We start from the raw sequence: 20,323 nt of genomic DNA on the forward strand, positions 1-20,323 counted from the left end.
ACACACACATTCCTGAGGGGGAGGTGAAACAAAATTTGGTTAGAAATTTGCAGAGATTTCTTGTTTACATGTAAGTACCGAAAAAAGATGACGAAAGATACCCAAAAGGATGTCCTGTAACAACTTTAAATCTAACGAGTTAATTTAGAGTACTCGCCAGGGATGGCGGCCGAGAATGCACTTAGCGAGGTTAGTACAATGGCGATGTTGTACAGTGTACAGTGTGGCGCCATCTTGTGGTGCTGGCGGTGCGGCTGTCGTTGAAATGCTCCGTGTGGTGGTGGTGGTGCGGCTGTCGTTGAAGTGCTCCGTGTGGTGGTGGTGGTGCGGCTGTCGTTGAAGTGCTCCGTGTGGTGGCGGTGCGGCTGTCGTTGAAGTGCTCCGTGGGTTGGTGGTGGTGCGGCTGTCGTTGAAGTGCTCCGTGTGGTGGTGGTGGTGCGGCTGTCGTTGAAGTGCTCCGTGTGGTGGCGGTGGTGCGGCTGTCGTTGAAGTGCTCCGTGTGGTGGTGGTGGTGCGGCTGTCGTTGAAGTGCTCCGTGTGGTGGCGGTGCGGCTGTCGTTGAAGTGCTCCGTGGGTTGGTGGTGGTGCGGCTGTCGTTGAAGTGCTCCGTGTGGTGGTGGTGGTGCGGCTGTCGTTGAAGTGCTCCGTGTGGTGGTGGTGGTGCGGCTGTCGTTGAAGTGCTCCGTGTGGTGGTGGTGCGGCTGTCGTTGAAGTGCTCCGTGTGGTGGCGGTGCGGCTGTCGTTGAAGTGCTCCGTGTGGTGGTGGCGGTGCGGCTGTCGTTGAAGTGCTCCGTGTGGTGGTGGTGGTGCGGCTGTCGTTGAAGTGCTCCGTGTGGTGGTGGTGCGGCTGTCGTTGAAGTGCTCCGTGTGGTGGTGGTGGTGCGGCTGTCGTTGAAGTGCTCCGTGTGGTGGTGGTGCGGCTGTCGTTGAAGTGCTCCGTGTGGTGGTGGTGCGGCTGTCGTTGAAGTGCTCCGTGTGGTGGTGGTGCGGCTGTCGTTGAAGTGCTCCATGTGGGGGTGGTGGTGCGGCTGTCGTTGAAGTGCTCCGTGTGGTGGTGGTGCTGCTGTCGTTGATGTGCTCCGTGGTGTGGTGGTGGTGGTGGTGCGGCTGTCGTTGAAGTGCTCCGTGGTGTGGTGGTGGTGGTGGTGCGGCTGTTGTTGAAGTGCTCCGCGTGGTGGTGGTGGTGGTGCGGCTGTCGTTGAAGTGCTCCGTGTGGTGGTGGTGGTGCGGCTGTCGTTGAAGTGCTCCGTGTGGTGGTGGTGGTGCGGCTGTCGTTGAAGTGCTCCGTGTGGTGGTGGTGCGGCTGTCGTTGAAGTGCTCCATGTGGTGGCGGTGCGGCTGTCGTTGAAGTGCTCCGTGTGGTGGTGGCGGTGCGGCTGTCGTTGAAGTGCTCCGTGTGGTGGTGGTGCGGCTGTCGTTGAAGTGCTCCGTGTGGTGGTGGTGCGGCTGTTGTTGAAGTGCTCCGTGTGGTGGTGGTGCGGCTGTCGTTGAAGTGCTCCGTGTGGTGGTGGTGGTGCGGCTGTCGTTGAAGTGCTCCGTGGTGTGGTGGTGGTGGGGCTGTTGTTGAAGTGCTCCGTGTGGTGGTGGTGGTGCGGCTGTCGTTGAAGTGCTCCGTGTGGTGGTGGTGGTGCGGCTGTCGTTGAAGTGCTCCGTGGTGTGGTGGTGGTGGTGCGGCTGTCGTTGAAGTGCTCCGTGTGGTGGTGGTGGTGGTGCGGCTGTCGTTGAAGTGCTCCGTGTGGTGGTGGTGCGGCTGTCATTGAAGTGCTCCGTGTGGTGGCGGTGCGGCTGTCGTTGAAGTGCTCCGTGTGGTGGTGGCGGTGCGGCTGTCGTTGAAGTGCTCCGTGTGGTGGTGGTTCGGCTGTCGTTGAAGTGCTCCGTGTGGTGGTGGTGCGGCTGTCGTTGAAGTGCTCCGTGTGGTGGTGGTGGTGGTGCGGCTGTCGTTGAAGTGCTCCGTGGTGTGGTGGTGGTGGTGGTGCGGCTGTTGTTGAAGTGCTCCGCGTGGTGGTGGTGGTGGTGCGGCTGTCGTTGAAGTGCTCCGTGTGGTGGTGGTGGTGCGGCTGTCGTTGAAGTGCTCCGTGTGGTGGTGGTGGTGCGGCTGTCGTTGAAGTGCTCCGTGTGGTGGTGGTGCGGCTGTCGTTGAAGTGCTCCATGTGGTGGCGGTGCGGCTGTCGTTGAAGTGCTCCGTGTGGTGGTGGCGGTGCGGCTGTCGTTGAAGTGCTCCGTGTGGTGGTGGTGCGGCTGTCGTTGAAGTGCTCCGTGTGGTGGTGGTGCGGCTGTTGTTGAAGTGCTCCGTGTGGTGGTGGTGCGGCTGTCGTTGAAGTGCTCCGTGTGGTGGTGGTGGTGCGGCTGTCGTTGAAGTGCTCCGTGGTGTGGTGGTGGTGGGGCTGTTGTTGAAGTGCTCCGTGTGGTGGTGGTGGTGCGGCTGTCGTTGAAGTGCTCCGTGTGGTGGTGGTGGTGCGGCTGTCGTTGAAGTGCTCCGTGGTGTGGTGGTGGTGGTGCGGCTGTCGTTGAAGTGCTCCGTGTGGTGGTGGTGGTGGTGCGGCTGTCGTTGAAGTGCTCCGTGTGGTGGTGGTGCGGCTGTCATTGAAGTGCTCCGTGTGGTGGCGGTGCGGCTGTCGTTGAAGTGCTCCGTGTGGTGGTGGCGGTGCGGCTGTCGTTGAAGTGCTCCGTGTGGTGGTGGTTCGGCTGTCGTTGAAGTGCTCCGTGTGGTGGTGGTGCGGCTGTCGTTGAAGTGCTCCGTGTGGTGGTGGTGGTGGTGCGGCTGTCGTTGAAGTGCTCCATGTGGTGGTGGTGCGGCTGTCGTTGAAGTGCTCCGTGTGGTGGTGGTGCGGCTGTCGTTGAAGTGCTCCGTGGTGTGGTGGTGGTGCGGCTGTTGTTGAAGTGCTCCGTGTGGTGGTGGTGGTGGTGCGGCTGTCGTTGAAGTGCTCCGTGTGGTGGTGGTGCGGCTGTCGTTGAAGTGCTCCGTGTGGTGGTGGTGGTGGTGCGGCTGTCGTTGAAGTGCTCCATGTGGTAGTGGTGCGGCTGTCGTTGAAGTGCTCCGTGTGGTGGTGGTGCGGCTGTCGTTGAAGTGCTCCGTGTGGTGGTGGTGCGGCTGTCGTTGAAGTGCTCCATGTGGTGGCGGTGCGGCTGTCGTTGAAGTGCTCCGTGTGGTGGTGGTGGTGCGGCTGTCGTTGAAGTGCTCCGTGTGGTGGTGGCGGTGCGGCTGTCGTTGAAGTGCTCCGTGGTGTGGTGGTGGTGCGGCTGTTGTTGAAGTGCTCCGTGTGGTGGTGGTGGTGGTGCGGCTGTCGTTGAAGTGCTCCGTGGTGTGGTGGTGGTGGTGCGGCTGTCGTTGAAGTGCTCCGTGTGGTGGTGGTGGTGGTGCGGCTGTCGTTGAAGTGCTCCGTGTGGTGGCGGTGCGGCTGTCGTTGAAGTGCTCCGTGTGGTGGTGGCGGTGCGGCTGTCGTTGAAGTGCTCCGTGTGGTGGTGGTTCGGCTGTCGTTGGAGTGCTCCGTGTGGTGGTGGTGCGGCTGTCGTTGAAGTGCTCCGTGTGGTGGTGGTGGTGGTGCGGCTGTCGTTGAAGTGCTCCATGTGGTGGTGGTGCGGCTGTCGTTGAAGTGCTCCGTGTGGTGGTGGTGCGGCTGTCGTTGAAGTGCTCCGTGGTGTGGTGGTGGTGCGGCTGTTGTTGAAGTGCTCCGTGTGGTGGTGGTGGTGCGGCTGTCGTTGAAGTGCTCCGTGTGGTGGTGGTGCGGCTGTCGTTGAAGTGCTCCGTGTGGTGGTGGTGGTGGTGCGGCTGTCGTTGAAGTGCTCCGTGGTGTGGTGGTGGTGGTGGTGCGGCTGTTGTTGAAGTGCTCCGCGTGGTGGTGGTGGTGGTGCGGCTGTCGTTGAAGTGCTCCGTGTGGTGGTGGTGGTGCGGCTGTCGTTGAAGTGCTCCGTGTGGTGGTGGTGGTGCGGCTGTCGTTGAAGTGCTCCGTGTGGTGGCGGTGCGGCTGTCGTTGAAGTGCTCCGTGTGGTGGTGGTGGTGCGGCTGTCGTTGAAGTGCTCCATGTGGTGGCGGTGCGGCTGTCGTTGAAGTGCTCCGTGTGGTGGTGGTGGTGCGGCTGTCGTTGAAGTGCTCCGTGTGGTGGTGGTGGTGCGGCTGTCGTTGAAGTGCTCCGTGGTGTGGTGGTGGTGGGGCTGTTGTTGAAGTGCTCCGTGTGGTGGTGGTGGTGCGGCTGTCGTTGAAGTGCTCCGTGTGGTGGTGGCGGTGCGGCTGTCGTTGAAGTGCTCCGTGGTGTGGTGGTGGTGCGGCTGTTGTTGAAGTGCTCCGTGTGGTGGTGGTGGTGGTGCGGCTGTCGTTGAAGTGCTCCGTGGTGTGGTGGTGGTGGTGCGGCTGTCGTTGAAGTGCTCCGTGTGGTGGTGGTGGTGGTGCGGCTGTCGTTGAAGTGCTCCGTGTGGTGGCGGTGCGGCTGTCGTTGAAGTGCTCCGTGTGGTGGTGGCGGTGCGGCTGTCGTTGAAGTGCTCCGTGTGGTGGTGGTTCGGCTGTCGTTGGAGTGCTCCGTGTGGTGGTGGTGCGGCTGTCGTTGAAGTGCTCCGTGTGGTGGTGGTGGTGGTGCGGCTGTCGTTGAAGTGCTCCATGTGGTGGTGGTGCGGCTGTCGTTGAAGTGCTCCGTGTGGTGGTGGTGCGGCTGTCGTTGAAGTGCTCCGTGGTGTGGTGGTGGTGCGGCTGTTGTTGAAGTGCTCCGTGTGGTGGTGGTGGTGCGGCTGTCGTTGAAGTGCTCCGTGTGGTGGTGGTGCGGCTGTCGTTGAAGTGCTCCGTGTGGTGGTGGTGGTGGTGCGGCTGTCGTTGAAGTGCTCCATGTGGTGGTGGTGCGGCTGTCGTTGAAGTGCTCCGTGTGGTGGTGGTGCGGCTGTCGTTGAAGTGCTCCGTGGTGTGGTGGTGGTGCGGCTGTTGTTGAAGTGCTCCGTGTGGTGGTGGTGGTGGTGGGGCTGTCGTTGAAGTGCTCCGTGTGGTGGTGGTGGTGCGGCTGTCGTTGAAGTGCTCCGTGGTGTGGTGGTGGTGGTGCGGCTGTCGTTGAATTGCTCCGTGTGGTGGTGGTGGTGCGGCTGTCGTTGAAGTGCTCCGTGTGGTGGCGGTGCGGCTGTCGTTGAAGTGCTCCATGTGGTGGTGGTGCGGCTGTCGTTGAAGTGCTCCGTGTGGTGGCGGTGGTGCGGCTGTCGTTGAAGTGCTCCGTGTGGTGGTGGTGGTGCGGCTGTCGTTGAAGTGCTCCGTGTGGTGGTGGTGCGGCTGTCGTTGAAGTGCTCCGTGTGGTGGTGGTGCGGCTGTCGTTGAAGTGCTCCATGTGGTGGCGGTGCGGCTGTCGTTGAAGTGCTCCGTGTGGTGGTGGTGGTGCGGCTGTCATTGAAGTGCTCCGTGTGGTGGCGGTGTGGCTGTCGTTGAAGTGCTCCGTGTGGTGGTGGTGCGGCTGTCGTTGAAGTGCTCCGTGTGGTGGCGGTGGTGCGGCTGTCGTTGAAGTGCTCCGTGTGGTGGTGGTGGTGCGGCTGTCGTTGAAGTGCTCCGTGTGGTGGTGGTGCGGCTGTCGTTGAAGTGCTCCGTGTGGTGGTGGTGCGGCTGTCGTTGAAGTGCTCCGTGTGGTGGCGGTGCAGCTGTCGTTGAAGTGCTCCGTGTGGTGGTGGTGGTGCGGCTGTCATTGAAGTGCTCCGTGTGGTGGCGGTGCGGCTGTCGTTGAAGTGCTCCGTGTGGTGGTGGTGCGGCTGTCGTTGAAGTGCTCCGTGTGGTGGCGGTGGTGCGGCTGTCGTTGAAGTGCTCCGTGTGGTGGTGGTGGTGCGGCTGTCGTTGAAGTGCTCCGTGTGGTGGTGGTGCGGCTGTCGTTGAAGTGCTCCGTGTGGTGGCGGTGCAGCTGTCGTTGAAGTGCTCCGTGTGGTGGTGGTGGTGCGGCTGTCGTTGAAGTGCTACAGGTTCCACTCCAATGAGTCCGAGTGGGACACGTGGATCAACAGTCGCAACATCTGCCGCACGGCCGGGGGTGACCTGGTCTCCATCACCAACTGGAGGGAACAAGGTCAGCGGGTTTCACCTCCCTCCCCCCGCTCCTTCACTCCTTCTCATCTGCTGCCCCCACTGTCTGGAACTCCCACCCCAACCTCCCCCCCCCAGCGATTGCCCTGTCCACTCCACGTCCCCGTTTAAGATCCACCGTGGACGTTACTGGCATCTCCCACCTCATCTCACTATACTCCACGCACTTTCCTACCTCTCCCCTCTCATCTCACTCCCCTCCATGCACTCTCATACCTCTCCCCCGTCATTTTGCTCAAACAATGAGTACTGCACCTGGTGCGGTGAGTAAACATCACCGCCAGGGCAGACAAAAGTCAGCCGCGGTGCTGTCTACACAACTCCACTCGTGCGCTACGTCGCCCTTCATGGGCGCATCGCTCGCAGAACTCGCCCTAACGACCTATATGGGTGGATGGGGGGGGGCGATCTTTGTCTTTGTCGCAGCCTTCATTGTCAGCAACCTGGCCGCGGTGAACGGCAGAATGTGGATCGGCCTCAACGATCGAAACATGGAGGGGCGCTTCCTGTGGACCAGCGGCGTGCCCGTCCTCTTCACCAACTGGGCCCCGAAGTCTCCGCGATCGACCCACAGCAGGGTACAGATTCTCGCCGCCCCACCCTGCCTCGTCTCGGGGTCGGGGACGTGCGAACGCAGCTTGTTTGTTGCGGAGGTCCGCGATTCGAATCCGGTTAATACCGCGGCGCGGTGCGGTATTAACCGTCGCATTGATGCCGCCGCTGCTGCTACGCGCCGTCTCCTTCGCTCGCGGCGAACGTAAAACATCCCCGTGACGGCCGTTCGCAAAACAAAAGTTGGCCGTTGTGTGCTTGGCGGTCGCGGTCCAAATTAGAAAGAAGAAACAAAAATCGCGCAGCTAATTTGACTCGATTGGGATTGATCTCCCGTCGCGGCTCCCCGTTGTGCCGCTTCGATCGGCGCTGTTTAATCACAGCGGTCGCTTCGCATGCACCCCTCAGTCTCGGTGGCGGTGTGGTGGTGGTGTGGTGGTGTATGATGGTTGTGGTGGTGGTTTTGTTGGTGTGGTGGTGGGTTGGCGTTGATGGGGTTGGTGGTGGTGGTGTTGTTGGTGTGGTGGTGGTGGTGGTGGTGTTGTTGGTGTGATGGTGGTGGGATGGTTTGGTGAGATGGGATTGGTGTGATGGTGGTGGTGTATTGGTGTTGGAGGTGTAGTGCGGTGGTGCGTTTAGCGCTTTGCGCTCATTGCTAACGTCACGGATAATTATAAGAAGCAGTCTTGGGCCGTCCAGAGTTTGAATCGGCCTCATACGAGTGCCTGGTGCGGAGCCGGGGCATGGTGGTACCGGTCACCCACCCCCTGATGTACCGCAATGCCAGCCTTCATAGGTGCTGCTACTCGCTTACAGCACTTGCTCCAAAAATGTTACGTGGCTATATGAGCGATGTTTGTCTCTGTCGTGGTGGTGGTGGGGACAGCAAGACTGCGCTTTGCTGCTGGCCACCAGCAAGATGGAGGCCGTGGGGCAGTGGGAGGACGTGCACTGCGATGGGAAGCACGGCTTCATCTGCACGCAGAACAAAGGTGCAAGGCATTCCCTGGGGCACGGGGCCTGTTGTACATCACTAGGCCTTGTTCATCACTAGGCCTTGTTCACCACTAGGCCTTGTTCATCACTAGGCCCTGTTCATCACTAGGCCTTGTTCATCACTAGGCCTTGTTCATCACTAGACCTTGTTCATCACTAGGCCTTGTTCATCACTAGGCCTTGTTCATCACTAGGCCTTGTTCACCACTAGGCCTTGTTCATCACTAGGCCTTGTTCATCACTAGGCCTTGTTCATCACTAGGCCTTGTTCATCACTAGGCCTTGTTCACCACTAGGCCTTGTTCACCACTAGGCCTTGTTCACCACTAGGCCTTGTTCATCACTAGGCCTTGTTCACCACTAGGCCTTGTTCACCACTAGGCCTTGTTCATCACTAGGCCTTGTTCATCACTAGGCCTTGTTCATCACTAGGCCTTGTTCACCACTAGGCCTTGTTCACCACTAGGCCTTGTTCACCACTAGGCCTTGTTCATCACTAGGCCTTGTTCACCACTAGGCCTTGTTCACCACTAGGCCTTGTTCATCACTAGGCCTTGTTCACCACTAGGCCTTGTTCATCACTAGGCCCTGTTCATCACTAGGCCTTGTTCATCACTAGGCCTTGTTCATCACTAGGCCTTGTTCATCACTAGACCTTGTTCATCACTAGGCCTTGTTCATCACTAGGCCTTCTTCATCACTAGGCCCTGTTCACCACTAGAACTTGTTCACCACTAAGCCCTGTTCATCACTAGGCCTTGTTCATCACTAGGCCTTGTTCATCACTAGGCCCTGTTCATCACTAGGCCTTGTTCATCACTAGGCCTTGTTCACCACTAGAACTTGTTCATCACTAGGCCTTGTTCATCACTAGGCCTTGCTCACCACTAAGCCCTGTTCATCACTAGGCCTTGTTCATCACTAGGCCTTGTTCATCACTAGACCTTGTTCATCACTAGGCCTTGTTCATCACTAGGCCTTGTTCACCACTAAGCCCTGTTCATCACTAGGCCTTGTTCATCACTAGGCCTTGTTCATCACTAGACCTTGTTCATCACTAGGCCTTGTTCACCACTAAGCCCTGTTCATCACTAGGCCTTGTTCATCACTAGGCCTTGTTCATCACTAGACCTTGTTCATCACTAGGCCTTGTTCATCACTAGGCCTTCTTCATCACTAGGCCCTGTTCACCACTAGAACTTGTTCACCACTAAGCCCTGTTCATCACTAGGCCTTGTTCATCACTAGGCCTTGTTCACCACTAGAACTTGTTCACCACTAGAACTTGTTCACCACTAAGCCCTGTTCACCACTAGGCCCTGTTCACCACTAGGCCTTGTTCACCACTAGAACTTGTTCACCACTAAGCCCTGTTCACCACTAGAACTTGTTCACCACTAAGCCCTGTTCACCACTAGGCCCTGTTCACCACTAGGCCTTGTTCACCACTAGAACTTGTTCACCACTAGAACTTGTTCACCACTAAGCCCTGTTCACCACTAGGCCCTGTTCATCACTAGGCCTTGTTCATCACTAGAACTTGTTCACCACTAGAACTTGTTCACCACTAGAACTTGTTCACCACTAAGCCCTGTTCACCACTAGGCCCTGTTCATCACTAGGCCTTGTTCATTACTCGGCCCTGTTCACCACTAGAACTTGTTCATCACTGGGGTCTGTTCATCACTAGGGCCTGTTCACCAATAGGCCCTGTTCATCACTGGGGCCTGTTCATCATTAGGCCTTGTTCATCACTAGCGCACGGGGCCTGTTCACCACTGGGGACTGTTCACCACTAGGACTTGTTAATCACTGGGGCCTATTCATCACTAGGCCCTGTTCACCACTAGGCCCTGTTCACCACTGGGGCCTGTTCATGACGAGGGCAACAGGGCATTGCTCGAGGGAGCTAATTTCACAGGCAGGTTTTCCCGACCAGATATTCTGACTCAACTGTTTGTCTCTTTTGGGTCAGGTTGTCGTGTAGGCACAATGTAAAATTACGACAGCCCTCTACCACCCAGCGACAGAGCCAATCAAATAAAGTTGCCACGTGGGTACACGTGCTCCGGATGATTTGGCTCTCCCATCCATGCCGCGTCTATGGGATGCAGCAGCGCCCTTCTCCGTGACGACGACGATGACAGCCACGCAGAGCCGTAAGAACGACGTGGGCCCTGTACCCACTACAGACGGCCTTCCTGCTGACTACAGACGGCCTTCCTGCCGACCGCCCCCGCCCCTGTCCCGCCAGACCCATTGCTGCCGAACCGGGAGCAAGCGGTTCCGTTGGCCGGTTTCATGCGTTTTGGCGACGCCGAGTTCCGGGTGCTGGAGACGCCCCTGGGCTGGACGGCGGCGCGGTCGGCGTGCCGGGCACAGCGGGCGGACGTGGCAAGCGTTGTGAGCCCCTACGAGCAGGCCATGCTCGCCCTCATCGTCCACCTCACGAGGCCGCTCTGGATAGGACTCAACGGGAACCTGGTCAGTCCTGGCAAGGGGTGGCTGTCGTGTCAATTAAGACGATTATTATCGGCCGGACCGATAATAATGTCGTTGTTATAATGATGCGATTTGTGACGGGGGCACGCGCGCGATTCTTCGCGACAGTCGAGCGACCACGATTCTAAGGTGCGGAGTCAAGATCTAGTGTCGACAACAGGATAATGGGAGGGGAGAGGCAGGAGAGTGCACGACCTCCCACTGGTCCGTGTGGGTTGCCAGGCGACAGACGCGCTGTGTTGACGGGGGTCGCGATGATGCCTGGGATCAGGGGGACAAGCGACCCCTCGCCTGCCCAACGCAGCAGCAGCAGCAGCTTGCCCCCGCACCGTCGCCCTCCACGGGGCTCCCACCGTGTCTCTCCCTCCGTCTCCCTCCCTCTGCGTGACTGCACCGCAGACCGGCGGCGACTTTGGCTGGACCGATGGCTGGCCGACCTCGGTGACCTACTGGGCGCCGGAGCAGCCGGCGGACGCCGGGAGCTGCGTGGCCGCGGCACAGAATCAGGGCCTCTGGACCGTCGCCAACTGCAGCAGCAAAATGCCCGTGCTTTGCAAGAAGTGGCACGGTGCCAACTGCACCGCGACACTCGCCCGCTCGTCCGCCCGCACGCCCGCTCGTCCGCCCGCTCGCCCGCCCGCTCGCCCGCCCGCTCGCCCGCTCGCCCGCCCGCACGCCCGCTCGCCCGCTCGCCCGCTCGCCCGCCCGCTCGCCCGCTTGCTCATCTGCTCTTTTGCACGCCTGCTCGCCCGCCCGCTCGCCCGCCCGCTCGCCCACCCGCTCGCTCACCCACCCGGCATCGTTGCGTTTAGGCGTTCACAGTAATTTAGCGATAACCCAGTGGTGGTTGTTCTATCTCGAATATACATTAAAAAAAGTACACGTCCACCGAAGAGATGCAGCGATGGCGAGATCCGTTTGCGTGCGGGGCGGATCGTTGCATCGCAGGATGCTTGAGAAGTGGTAGTGGCGGCTCAGTGGAAGGAGGCCGGTGGATTCATCACGGCTAATGACGACGACGACGATGATGTACTCTGCGGCCTTCACGCTGTTCTGTCTAGTTATCTGATCCGTGTGCACCTCCCGACCCCCGGCACATGCCAGTCAAGCCACCGACGGTCCCCCCCGAGGTGGAGGGCCGCTGCCCGGAGGATCCGAAGGGGACGGCGTGGGTCCCGTTCCGCAGCAGCTGCTACCTCTTCCAGAGCAGCAAGACCATCACCTGGTCGTACGCCATCCTCATCTGCAACCGCCTAGGTGACCAGCTAGCACCCGCGCAACCGCAACATCCAGCGCAACCGCACGTCCGCAGTTGAGCAACCGCAGCGATGGCTGTAACCGCGAGCACGACTCAACCGCAGCGGCCAAATGCCCGTGCTCTGCTGAAACTGATCGTTTTCAAGGGCAGGTGTCACGGCATCGACACTGGAGCTACCCCGAGCAGTGGGGGGGGGGGGCTACGCAGGCAATGGGGAGGGACTACCCGAGCAGTGGGGAGGGGCTACCCCGAGCAGTGGGGGGGGGGGGGGGCTACCCCAAGTAATGGGGGGGGGGTCTACCATAGTAGTGGGGGGGAGTCTATGCAGGCAATGGGGGGGGAGCTACCCTGAGTAGTGGGGGGGGGGGGGAGCTACCCTGAGTAGTGGGGGGGGGAGGGGGGGCTACCCGAGTAGTAGGGGGGCTACCCAAGCAGTGGGGCAGGGGGGGGGTGCCTCTGCCATGACGGGCGAGCGGAGGGGCTGACCTGGTGCGTCGCCTCCTCAGGAGGGAGGCTGGCGACGGTGAACGACCACGTGGAGCACAGCTTCATCGTGGACAACGTGAAGCAGCTCGGCGACCAGGTGGCCGGCATGTGGATCGGCATGTTCAAGAACCAGGAAGGTGAGGGGCGGCCGCGGGACTTGCGGACCCGCAGGCCTGGTCGCCGCTCTCGCCACGGCGTTGCCGGCAGCAACGGCGTTGCCGGCAGCAACGGCGTTGTCGGCAGCAACGGCGTTGCCGGCAATCCCTAACAGGGGCACTTGGCAGAGACGCCACGAGGACATTTGGGCGTGCGTCGTCGTCATCGCCGCCGCCGCGTTCGTGTAAATTTGGGTGTCCTCGCGGCGAATCGGCACCAGCAGGCTGGAGCGCACCACATCACCACGTCACCACGTCACCACATCACCACGTCACCACATCACCACGTCACCACGTCACCACATCACCGCGTCACCACATCACCACATCACCACGTCACCACATCACCACGTCACCACGTCACCACATCACCACGTCACCACATCACCACGTCACCACGTCACCACATCACCACGTCACCACGTCACCACATCACCACGTCACCACATCACCACGTCACCACGTCACCACATCACCGCGTCACCACATCACCACGTCACCACGTCACCACATTGTCGCCACGTCACCACATCGTCGCCACATCTCTGTTACGAACGGAAAGTTAAAGACAGCCCACAGCGTTGCGATGGTGGTCCATCAAACCCAACCTATGGACCCACGTGGTTAACCCAACGGAGACTCCCCGAGACCCATAGAGACTCTGAGTACCGCCCAGTCACGTCTTCCCATTTCCCCTGTGGCCCCCCGCCCCCCCTCACCCCCCCCACCCCTGCCGCCATCAGGAGAGTTGCTGTGGATGGACAACGCTCCCGTGAGGTTCACGCACTTTGAACACGACCACAACTGGCACAGTCCTCTGGAGTACTGCACCTACGTGGACACGAGAGAGTGGAGCTGGAAGATGGACCCGTGCTATCGGTTGCGGGGATACGTGTGCGAGGCCCCCAAAGGTAGCCCCCTCGAGTTGGCGCATTAGCGCCACGGCGGTCGTGTAGATGTAACCGACTCACGGTGGTTGTGTAGATGTAACCGTGTCACGGTGGTTGTGTAGATGTAACCGTGTCACGGTGGTTGTGTAGATGTAACCGTGTCACGGTGGTTGTGTAGATGTAACCGTGTCACGGTGGTTGTGTAGATGTAACTGTGTCACGGTGGTTGTGTAGATGTAACTGTGTCACGGTGGTTGTGTAGATCTAACCGTGTCACGGCGGTCGTGTAGATGTAACTGTGTCACGGTGGTTGTGTAGATGTAACCGTGTCACGGTGGTTGTGTAGATGTAACCGTGTGACGGTGGTTGTGTAGATGTAACTGTGTCACGGTGGTTGTGTAGATGTAACTGTGTCACGGTGGTTGTGTAGATGTAACTGTGTCACGGTGGTTGTGTAGATGTAACTGTGTCACGGTGGTTGTGTAGATGTAACCGTGTCACGGTGGTTGTGTAGATGTAACTGTGTCACGGTAGTTGTGTAGATGTAACTGTGTCACGGTGGTCGTGTAGATGTAACTGTGTCACGGTGGTTGTGTAGATGTAACTGTGTCACGGTGGTTGTGTAGATGTAACCGTGTCACGGTGGTTGTGTAGATGTAACCGTGTCACGGTGGTCGTGTAGATGTAACCGTGTCACGGTGGTCGTGTAGATGTAACCGTGTCACGGTGGTTGTGTAGATGTAACCGTGTCACGGTGGTTGTGTAGATGTAACTGTGTCACGGTGGTTGTGTAGATGTAACCGTGTCACGGTGGTTGTGTAGATGTAACCGTGTCACGGTGGTTGTGTAGATGTAACCGTGTCACGGTGGTCGTGTAGATGTAACTGTGTCACGGTGGTTGTGTAGATGTAACTGTGTCACGGTGGTTGTGTAGATGTAACTGTATCACGGTGGTTGTGTAGATGTAACCGTGTCACCGTGGTCGTGTAGATGTAACCGTGTCACGGTGGTCGTGTAGATGTAACTGTGTCACGGTGGTTGTGTAGATGTAACTGTGTCACGGTGGTTGTGTAGATGTAACTGTATCACGGTGGTTGTGTAGATGTAACTGTGTCACGGTGGTTGTGTAGATGTAACTGTGTCACGGTGGTTGTGTAGATGTAACTGTGTCACGGTGGTTGTGTAGATGTAACTGTGTCACGGTGGTTGTGTAGATGTAACTGTGTCACGGTGGTTGTGTAGATGTAACTGTGTCACGGTGGTTTTGTAGATGTAACTGTGTCACGGTGGTTGTGTAGATGTAACCGTGTCACGGTGGTTGTATAGATGTAACCGTGTCACGGTGGTTGTGTAGATGTAACTGTGTCACAGTGGTTGTGTAGATGTAACCGTGTCACGGTGGTTGTGTAGATGTAACTGTGTCACGGTGGTTGTGTAGATGTAACTCTGTCACGGTGGTAGTGTAGATGGGACCGTGTCACGGTGGTTGTGTAGATGTAACTGTGTCACGGTGGTTGTGTAGATGTAACCGTGTCATGGTAGTTGTGTAGATGTAACTGTGTCATGGCGGTTGTGTAGATGTAACCGTGTCACGGTAGTTGTGTAGATGTAACCGTGTCATGGTAGTTGTGTAGATGTAACTGTGTCACGGTGGTTGTGTAGATGTAACTGTGTCACGGTGGTTGTGTAGATGTAACCGTGTCATGGTAGTTGTGTAGATGGAACCGTGTCACGGTGGTTGTGTAGATGTAACTGTGTCACGGTGGTTGTGTAGATGTAACCGTGTCACGGTGGTTGTGTAGATGTAACTGTGTCACGGTGGTTGTGTAGATGGAACCGTGTCACGGTGGTTGTGTAGATGTAACTGTGTCACGGTGGTTGTGTAGATGGAACCGTGTCACGGTGGTTGTGTAGATGTAACTGTGTCACGGTGGTTGTGTAGATGTAACCGTGTCACGGTGGTTGTGTAGATGTAACCGTGTCACGGTGGTTGTGTAGATGTAACTGTGTCACGGTGGTTGTGTAGATGTAACTGTGTCACGGTGGTTGTGTAGATGTAACCGTGTCACGGTGGTTGTGTAGATGTAACCGTGTCACGGTGGTTGTGTAGATGTAACCGTGTCACGGTGGTTGTGTAGATGTAACTGTGTCACGGTGGTTGTGTAGATGGAACCGTGTCACGGTGGTTGTGTAGATGTAACTGTGTCACGGTGGTTGTGTAGATGTAACCGTGTCACGGTGGTTGTGTAGATGTAACCGTGTCACGGTGGTTGTGTAGATGTAACTGTGTCACGGTGGTTGTGTAGATGTAACTGTGTCACGGTGGTTGTGTAGATGTAACCGTGTCACGGTGGTTGTGTAGATGTAACCGTGTCACGGTGGTTGTGTAGATGTAACTGTGTCACAGTGGTTGTGTAGATGTAACCGTGTCACGGTGGTTGTGTAGATGTAACTGTGTCACGGTGGTTGTGTAGATGTAACCGTGTCACGGTGGTTGTGTAGATGTAACCGTGTCACGGTGGTTGTGTAGATGTAACCGTGTCACGGTGGTTGTGTAGATGTAACTGTGGCACGGTGGTTGTGTAGATGTAACTGTGTCACGGTGGTTGTGTAGATGTAACTGTGTCACGGTGGTTGTGTAGATGTAACCGTGTCACGGTGGTTGTGTAGATGTAACTGTGTCACGGTGGTCGTGTAGATGTAACTGTGTCACGGTGGTTGTGTAGATGTAACTGTGTCACGGTGGTCGTGTAGATGTAACTGTGTCACGGTGGTTGTGTAGATGTAACTGTGTCACTGTGGTTGTGTAGATGTAACTGTGTCACGGTGGTCGTGTAGATGTAACCGTGTCACGGTGGTTGTGTAGATGTAACTGTGTCACTGTGGTTGTGTAGATGTAACTGTGTCACGGTAGTTGTGTAGATGTAACCGTGTCACTGTGGTTGTGTAGATGTAACTGTGTCACGGTGGTCGTGTAGATGTAACTGTGTCACTGTGGTTGTGTAGATGTAACTGTGTCACGGTGGTCGTGTAGATGTAACCGTGTCACGGTGGTCGTGTAGATGTAACCGTGTCACGGTGGTCGTGTAGATGTAACCGTGTCACGGTGGTCGTGTAGATGTAACCGTGTCACGGTGGTTGTGTAGATGTAACCGTGTCACGGTGGTTGTGTAGATGTAACCGTGTCACGGTGGTTGTGTAGATGTAACTGTGTCACGGTGGTCGTGTAGATGTAACTGTGTCACGGTGGTTGTGTAGATGTAACTGTGTCACGGTAGTTGTGTAGATGTAACCGTGTCACGGTGGTTGTGTAGATGTAACTGTGTCACTGTGGTTGTGTAGATGTAACTGTGTCACGGTGGTCGTGTAGATGTAACCGTGTCACGGTGGTCGTGTAGATGTAACCGTGTCACGGTGGTTGTGTAGATGTAACCGTGTCACGGTGGTTGTGTAGATGTAACCGTGTCACGGTGGTTGTGTAGATGTAACCGTGTCACGGTGGTTGTGTAGATGTAACCGTGTCACGGTGGTTGTGTAGATGTAACCGTGTCACGGTGGTTGTGTAGATGTAACCGTGTCACGGTGGTTGTGTAGATGTAACTGTGTCACGGTGGTTGTGTAGATGTAACCGTGTCACGGTGGTTGTGTAGATGTAACTGTGTCACGGTGGTTGTGTAGATGTAACCGTGTCACGGTGGTTGTGTAGATGTAACTGTGTCACGGTGGTTGTGTAGATGTAACCGTGTCACGGTGGTTGTGTAGATGTAACCGTGTCACGGTGGTTGTGTAGATGTAACTGTGGCACGGTGGTTGTGTAGATGTAACTGTGTCACGGTGGTTGTGTAGATGTAACTGTGTCACGGTGGTTGTGTAGATGTAACCGTGTCACGGTGGTTGTGTAGATGTAACTGTGTCACGGTGGTCGTGTAGATGTAACTGTGTCACGGTGGTTGTGTAGATGTAACTGTGTCACGGTGGTCGTGTAGATGTAACTGTGTCACGGTGGTTGTGTAGATGTAACTGTCACTGTGGTTGTGTAGATGTAACTGTGTCACGGTGGTCGTGTAGATGTAACCGTGTCACGGTGGTTGTGTAGATGTAACTGTGTCACTGTGGTTGTGTAGATGTAACTGTGTCACGGTAGTTGTGTAGATGTAACCGTGTCACTGTGGTTGTGTAGATGTAACTGTGTCACGGTGGTCGTGTAGATGTAACTGTGTCACTGTGGTTGTGTAGATGTAACTGTGTCACGGTGGTCGTGTAGATGTAACCGTGTCACGGTGGTCGTGTAGATGTAACCGTGTCACGGTGGTCGTGTAGATGTAACCGTGTCACGGTGGTCGTGTAGATGTAACCGTGTCACGGTGGTTGTGTAGATGTAACCGTGTCACGGTGGTTGTGTAGATGTAACCGTGTCACGGTGGTTGTGTAGATGTAACTGTGTCACGGTGGTCGTGTAGATGTAACTGTGTCACGGTGGTTGTGTAGATGTAACTGTGTCACGGTAGTTGTGTAGATGTAACCGTGTCACGGTGGTTGTGTAGATGTAACTGTGTCACTGTGGTTGTGTAGATGTAACTGTGTCACGGTGGTCGTGTAGATGTAACCGTGTCACGGTGGTCGTGTAGATGTAACCGTGTCACGGTGGTTGTGTAGATGTAACCGTGTCACGGTGGTTGTGTAGATGTAACCGTGTCACGGTGGTTGTGTAGATGTAACCGTGTCACGGTGGTTGTGTAGATGTAACCGTGTCACGGTGGTTGTGTAGATGTAACTGTGTCACTGTGGTTGTGTAGATGTAACTGTGTTACGGTAGTTGTGTAGATGTAACCGTGTCACGGTGGTTGTGTAGATGTAACTGTGTCACTGTGGTTGTGTAGATGTAACCGTGTCACGGTGGTTGTGTAGATGTAACCGTGTCACGGTAGTTGTGTAGATGTAACCGTGTCACGGTGGTTGTGTAGATGTAACCGTGTCACGGTAGTTGTGTAGATGTAACCGTGTCACGGTGGTCGTGTAGATGTAACCGTCTCACGGTGGTTGTGTAGATGTAACTGTGTCACGGTAGTTGTGTAGATGTAACTGTGTTACGGTGGTCGTGTAGATGTAACTGTGTCACGGTAGTCGTGTAGATGTAACTGTGTCACGGTGGTCGTGTAGATGTAACTGTGTCACGGTGGTTGTGTAGATGTAACCGTGTCACGGTGGTTGTGTAGATGTAACTGTGTCACGGTAGTTGTGTAGATGTAACTGTGTCACGGTAGTTGTGTAGATGTAACCGTGTCACGGTGGTTGTGTAGATGTAACCGTGTCACGGTGGTCGTGTAGATGTAACCGTGTCATGGTGGTCGTGTTGATGTAACCGTGTCACGGTGGTTGTGTAGATGTAACTGTGTCATGGTGGTCGTGTTGATGTAACCGTGTCACGGTGGTAGTGTAGATGTAACCGTGTCACGGTGGTTGTGTAGATGTAACTGTGTCACGGTGGTTGTGTAGATGGAACCGTGTCACGGTGGTTGTGTAGATGTAACTGTGTCACGGTGAAATTTCGATTTAAAGCTTTCGTGACTGCAGGGATTCATCTTCTTGGTTCTTTCGGTAAAGTCACGTAGAAGGGAAGTAATAAAATAATAAAAATAAAACATAATAAAACAATTCTCACGACGTTTCGGCCACAACGCAAGCAGCCATCCTCAGGCGAAGAATGAAACACCCCAAGCTTGGAGCGTATATTTAAGCTGGGTTAGAGGGGGGGGAGGTGGGAAGAAGAGCGCCTAAACAAAATAATTTGCATATCAAGAGGAATTCAGCATATGGAAAATGCGTAGGAGGTGGGCGGGGGGGGTTCCAAATCAATACTATGCCCGTGCATTATGCAGGATTAGCAGCATCAAAGGGGGGGGGGGAAGGGGGGGAGCATTAACAAAGGAAAGGAATGTTAATAGTATGTAGCTGTAGTTACTAAACAACCACGTAAAAAACTACAGTATAAACTGCATGACAAACTAAAGTATAAACTACATAGCATCATCAGTAAACTTACTATACTCTACAATAAGCTGAGTTACTAACAGTAAGTAATACATGAAAAATTCTACGTTGTAAAAAATTATATAATATGCTTCCATCTAAACTTTATTCTCTTACATCACACGCGTCTATACCGTACTATATACTTCCATAGGCAAAACCAACATTAAATTACATACTGTATTGCTATAAACCACCCTATACCTTATACATTTTTAATATAACACTATGTATTATTCTACCCACCCTAATGTGTATCAAAATGGTTTATTACGTCCTTCCAGTGATTGCTAAGCCAGAATCCATCTTCTCGGTTAAAATTGTCTCTGTGTTTGTAAATGTGGATCGCCTCATGTACGAATCTCTCATGATAGCCAGATGGCTTGCAGAGAACCTCTGTCTTGGAGAAGTCAATGTCATGTGAGCCCACTGAGTTGTAACAGTGATCTGCCACGGCTGAGGTGTTTGTCCTACAGTGTTTCAGGTCAGCTTTATGTTCACGGATGCGGTCCGAGACATGTCGTTTGGTTTCCCCAATGTAACTGCTACCACAGAGGCAACTTAGTTTGTAGACACCAGGGTACTGTATGTCTGGAACCACATCTTTTACAGACGGTACCAGATCACGGATTTTATGTACTGTGTTGAATCGGACCTGGATCTTGTGTTTAATCAGGATTTTGGAGATCTTTTTTGTGACCCCAGCAATGTAGGGTAAGGTGATGGTCTTGAAAGGCTCCTCAACAGGATCCTTCTTGGTGGTTGGAGTGATGGCTTTGCGGATTGTGTAGTCGGAGTAACCATTAGCCTTAAGAGCTTGGCGTACGTGTTTGAGTTCACTGGAAATGTGTTCATGGTCGGAGATGCATTGGGCTCTATGATATAGAGTCTTGATGAGGGAATTCTTCTGGGATGGATGGTGGTGGGAATCCGGTTTTAGATAAGCATCCGTGTGGGTGGCTTTCCTGTAGACAGAGTGGCTCATTGAACCATCAGGTCTCCTTTTGATTAGGACATCCAAAAAGGGTAGCTTGCCATCATTTTCGACTTCCATGGTGAATCTGATGGCTGGGTGTATGGAATTGATATGGTCGAGAAATTGGTCTAGAGCAGGCCGGCCATGTGGCCAGATGACAAAAGTGTCGTCTACGTACCTCTTCCATAAGGTCGGGCGTAGAGTGGCAGTCTGGATGGCGTCCGTCTCAAATTTCTCCATGAAGATGTTGGCTACAACCGGAGATAAGGGGGAGCCCATTGGGGTGCCCTCAATTTGCTTGTAGAAGGTTCCATTCCAGGTGAAGTATGTATTGGTTAAGCAGTGTCTCACCAGGGGGGGTACCCCAGCATTCAGTCCTTGATGAACCAAGTCTTTAATGATTGCGATGGTGTCAGGCACAGGCACCTTGGTGAACAAGGAAAC

At 55.4% G+C, this 20,323-nt stretch overlaps 1 protein-coding gene across 1 annotated transcript in view; it reads left to right on the forward strand.

Annotated features, from left to right (window-relative positions):
* Window positions 1-5,855: 5,855 nt before the first annotated feature.
* LOC144741713 (macrophage mannose receptor 1-like) overlaps window positions 5,856-20,323 on the forward strand; it is a gene marked incomplete at its 5' end in the record, with an annotated part of 28,600 nt that continues 14,132 nt past the window's right edge. Inside the window, 8 exons of the mRNA XM_078624215.1 lie at window positions 5,856-6,017; window positions 6,461-6,612; window positions 7,473-7,578; window positions 9,837-10,066; window positions 10,484-10,652; window positions 11,189-11,341; window positions 11,849-11,965; window positions 12,727-12,894. Coding sequence (XP_078480341.1) covers window positions 5,856-6,017; window positions 6,461-6,612; window positions 7,473-7,578; window positions 9,837-10,066; window positions 10,484-10,652; window positions 11,189-11,341; window positions 11,849-11,965; window positions 12,727-12,894 — 1,257 coding nt within the window. The remainder of the gene's footprint in view (window positions 6,018-6,460; window positions 6,613-7,472; window positions 7,579-9,836; window positions 10,067-10,483; window positions 10,653-11,188; window positions 11,342-11,848; window positions 11,966-12,726; window positions 12,895-20,323) is intronic.

The sequence above is a fragment of the Lampetra planeri genome, unplaced genomic scaffold (assembly GCF_965212315.1).
Source record: "Lampetra planeri unplaced genomic scaffold, kcLamPlan1.2.h2 scaffold_673, whole genome shotgun sequence".
Classification (NCBI taxonomy): Eukaryota; Metazoa; Chordata; class Hyperoartia; order Petromyzontiformes; family Petromyzontidae; genus Lampetra; species Lampetra planeri.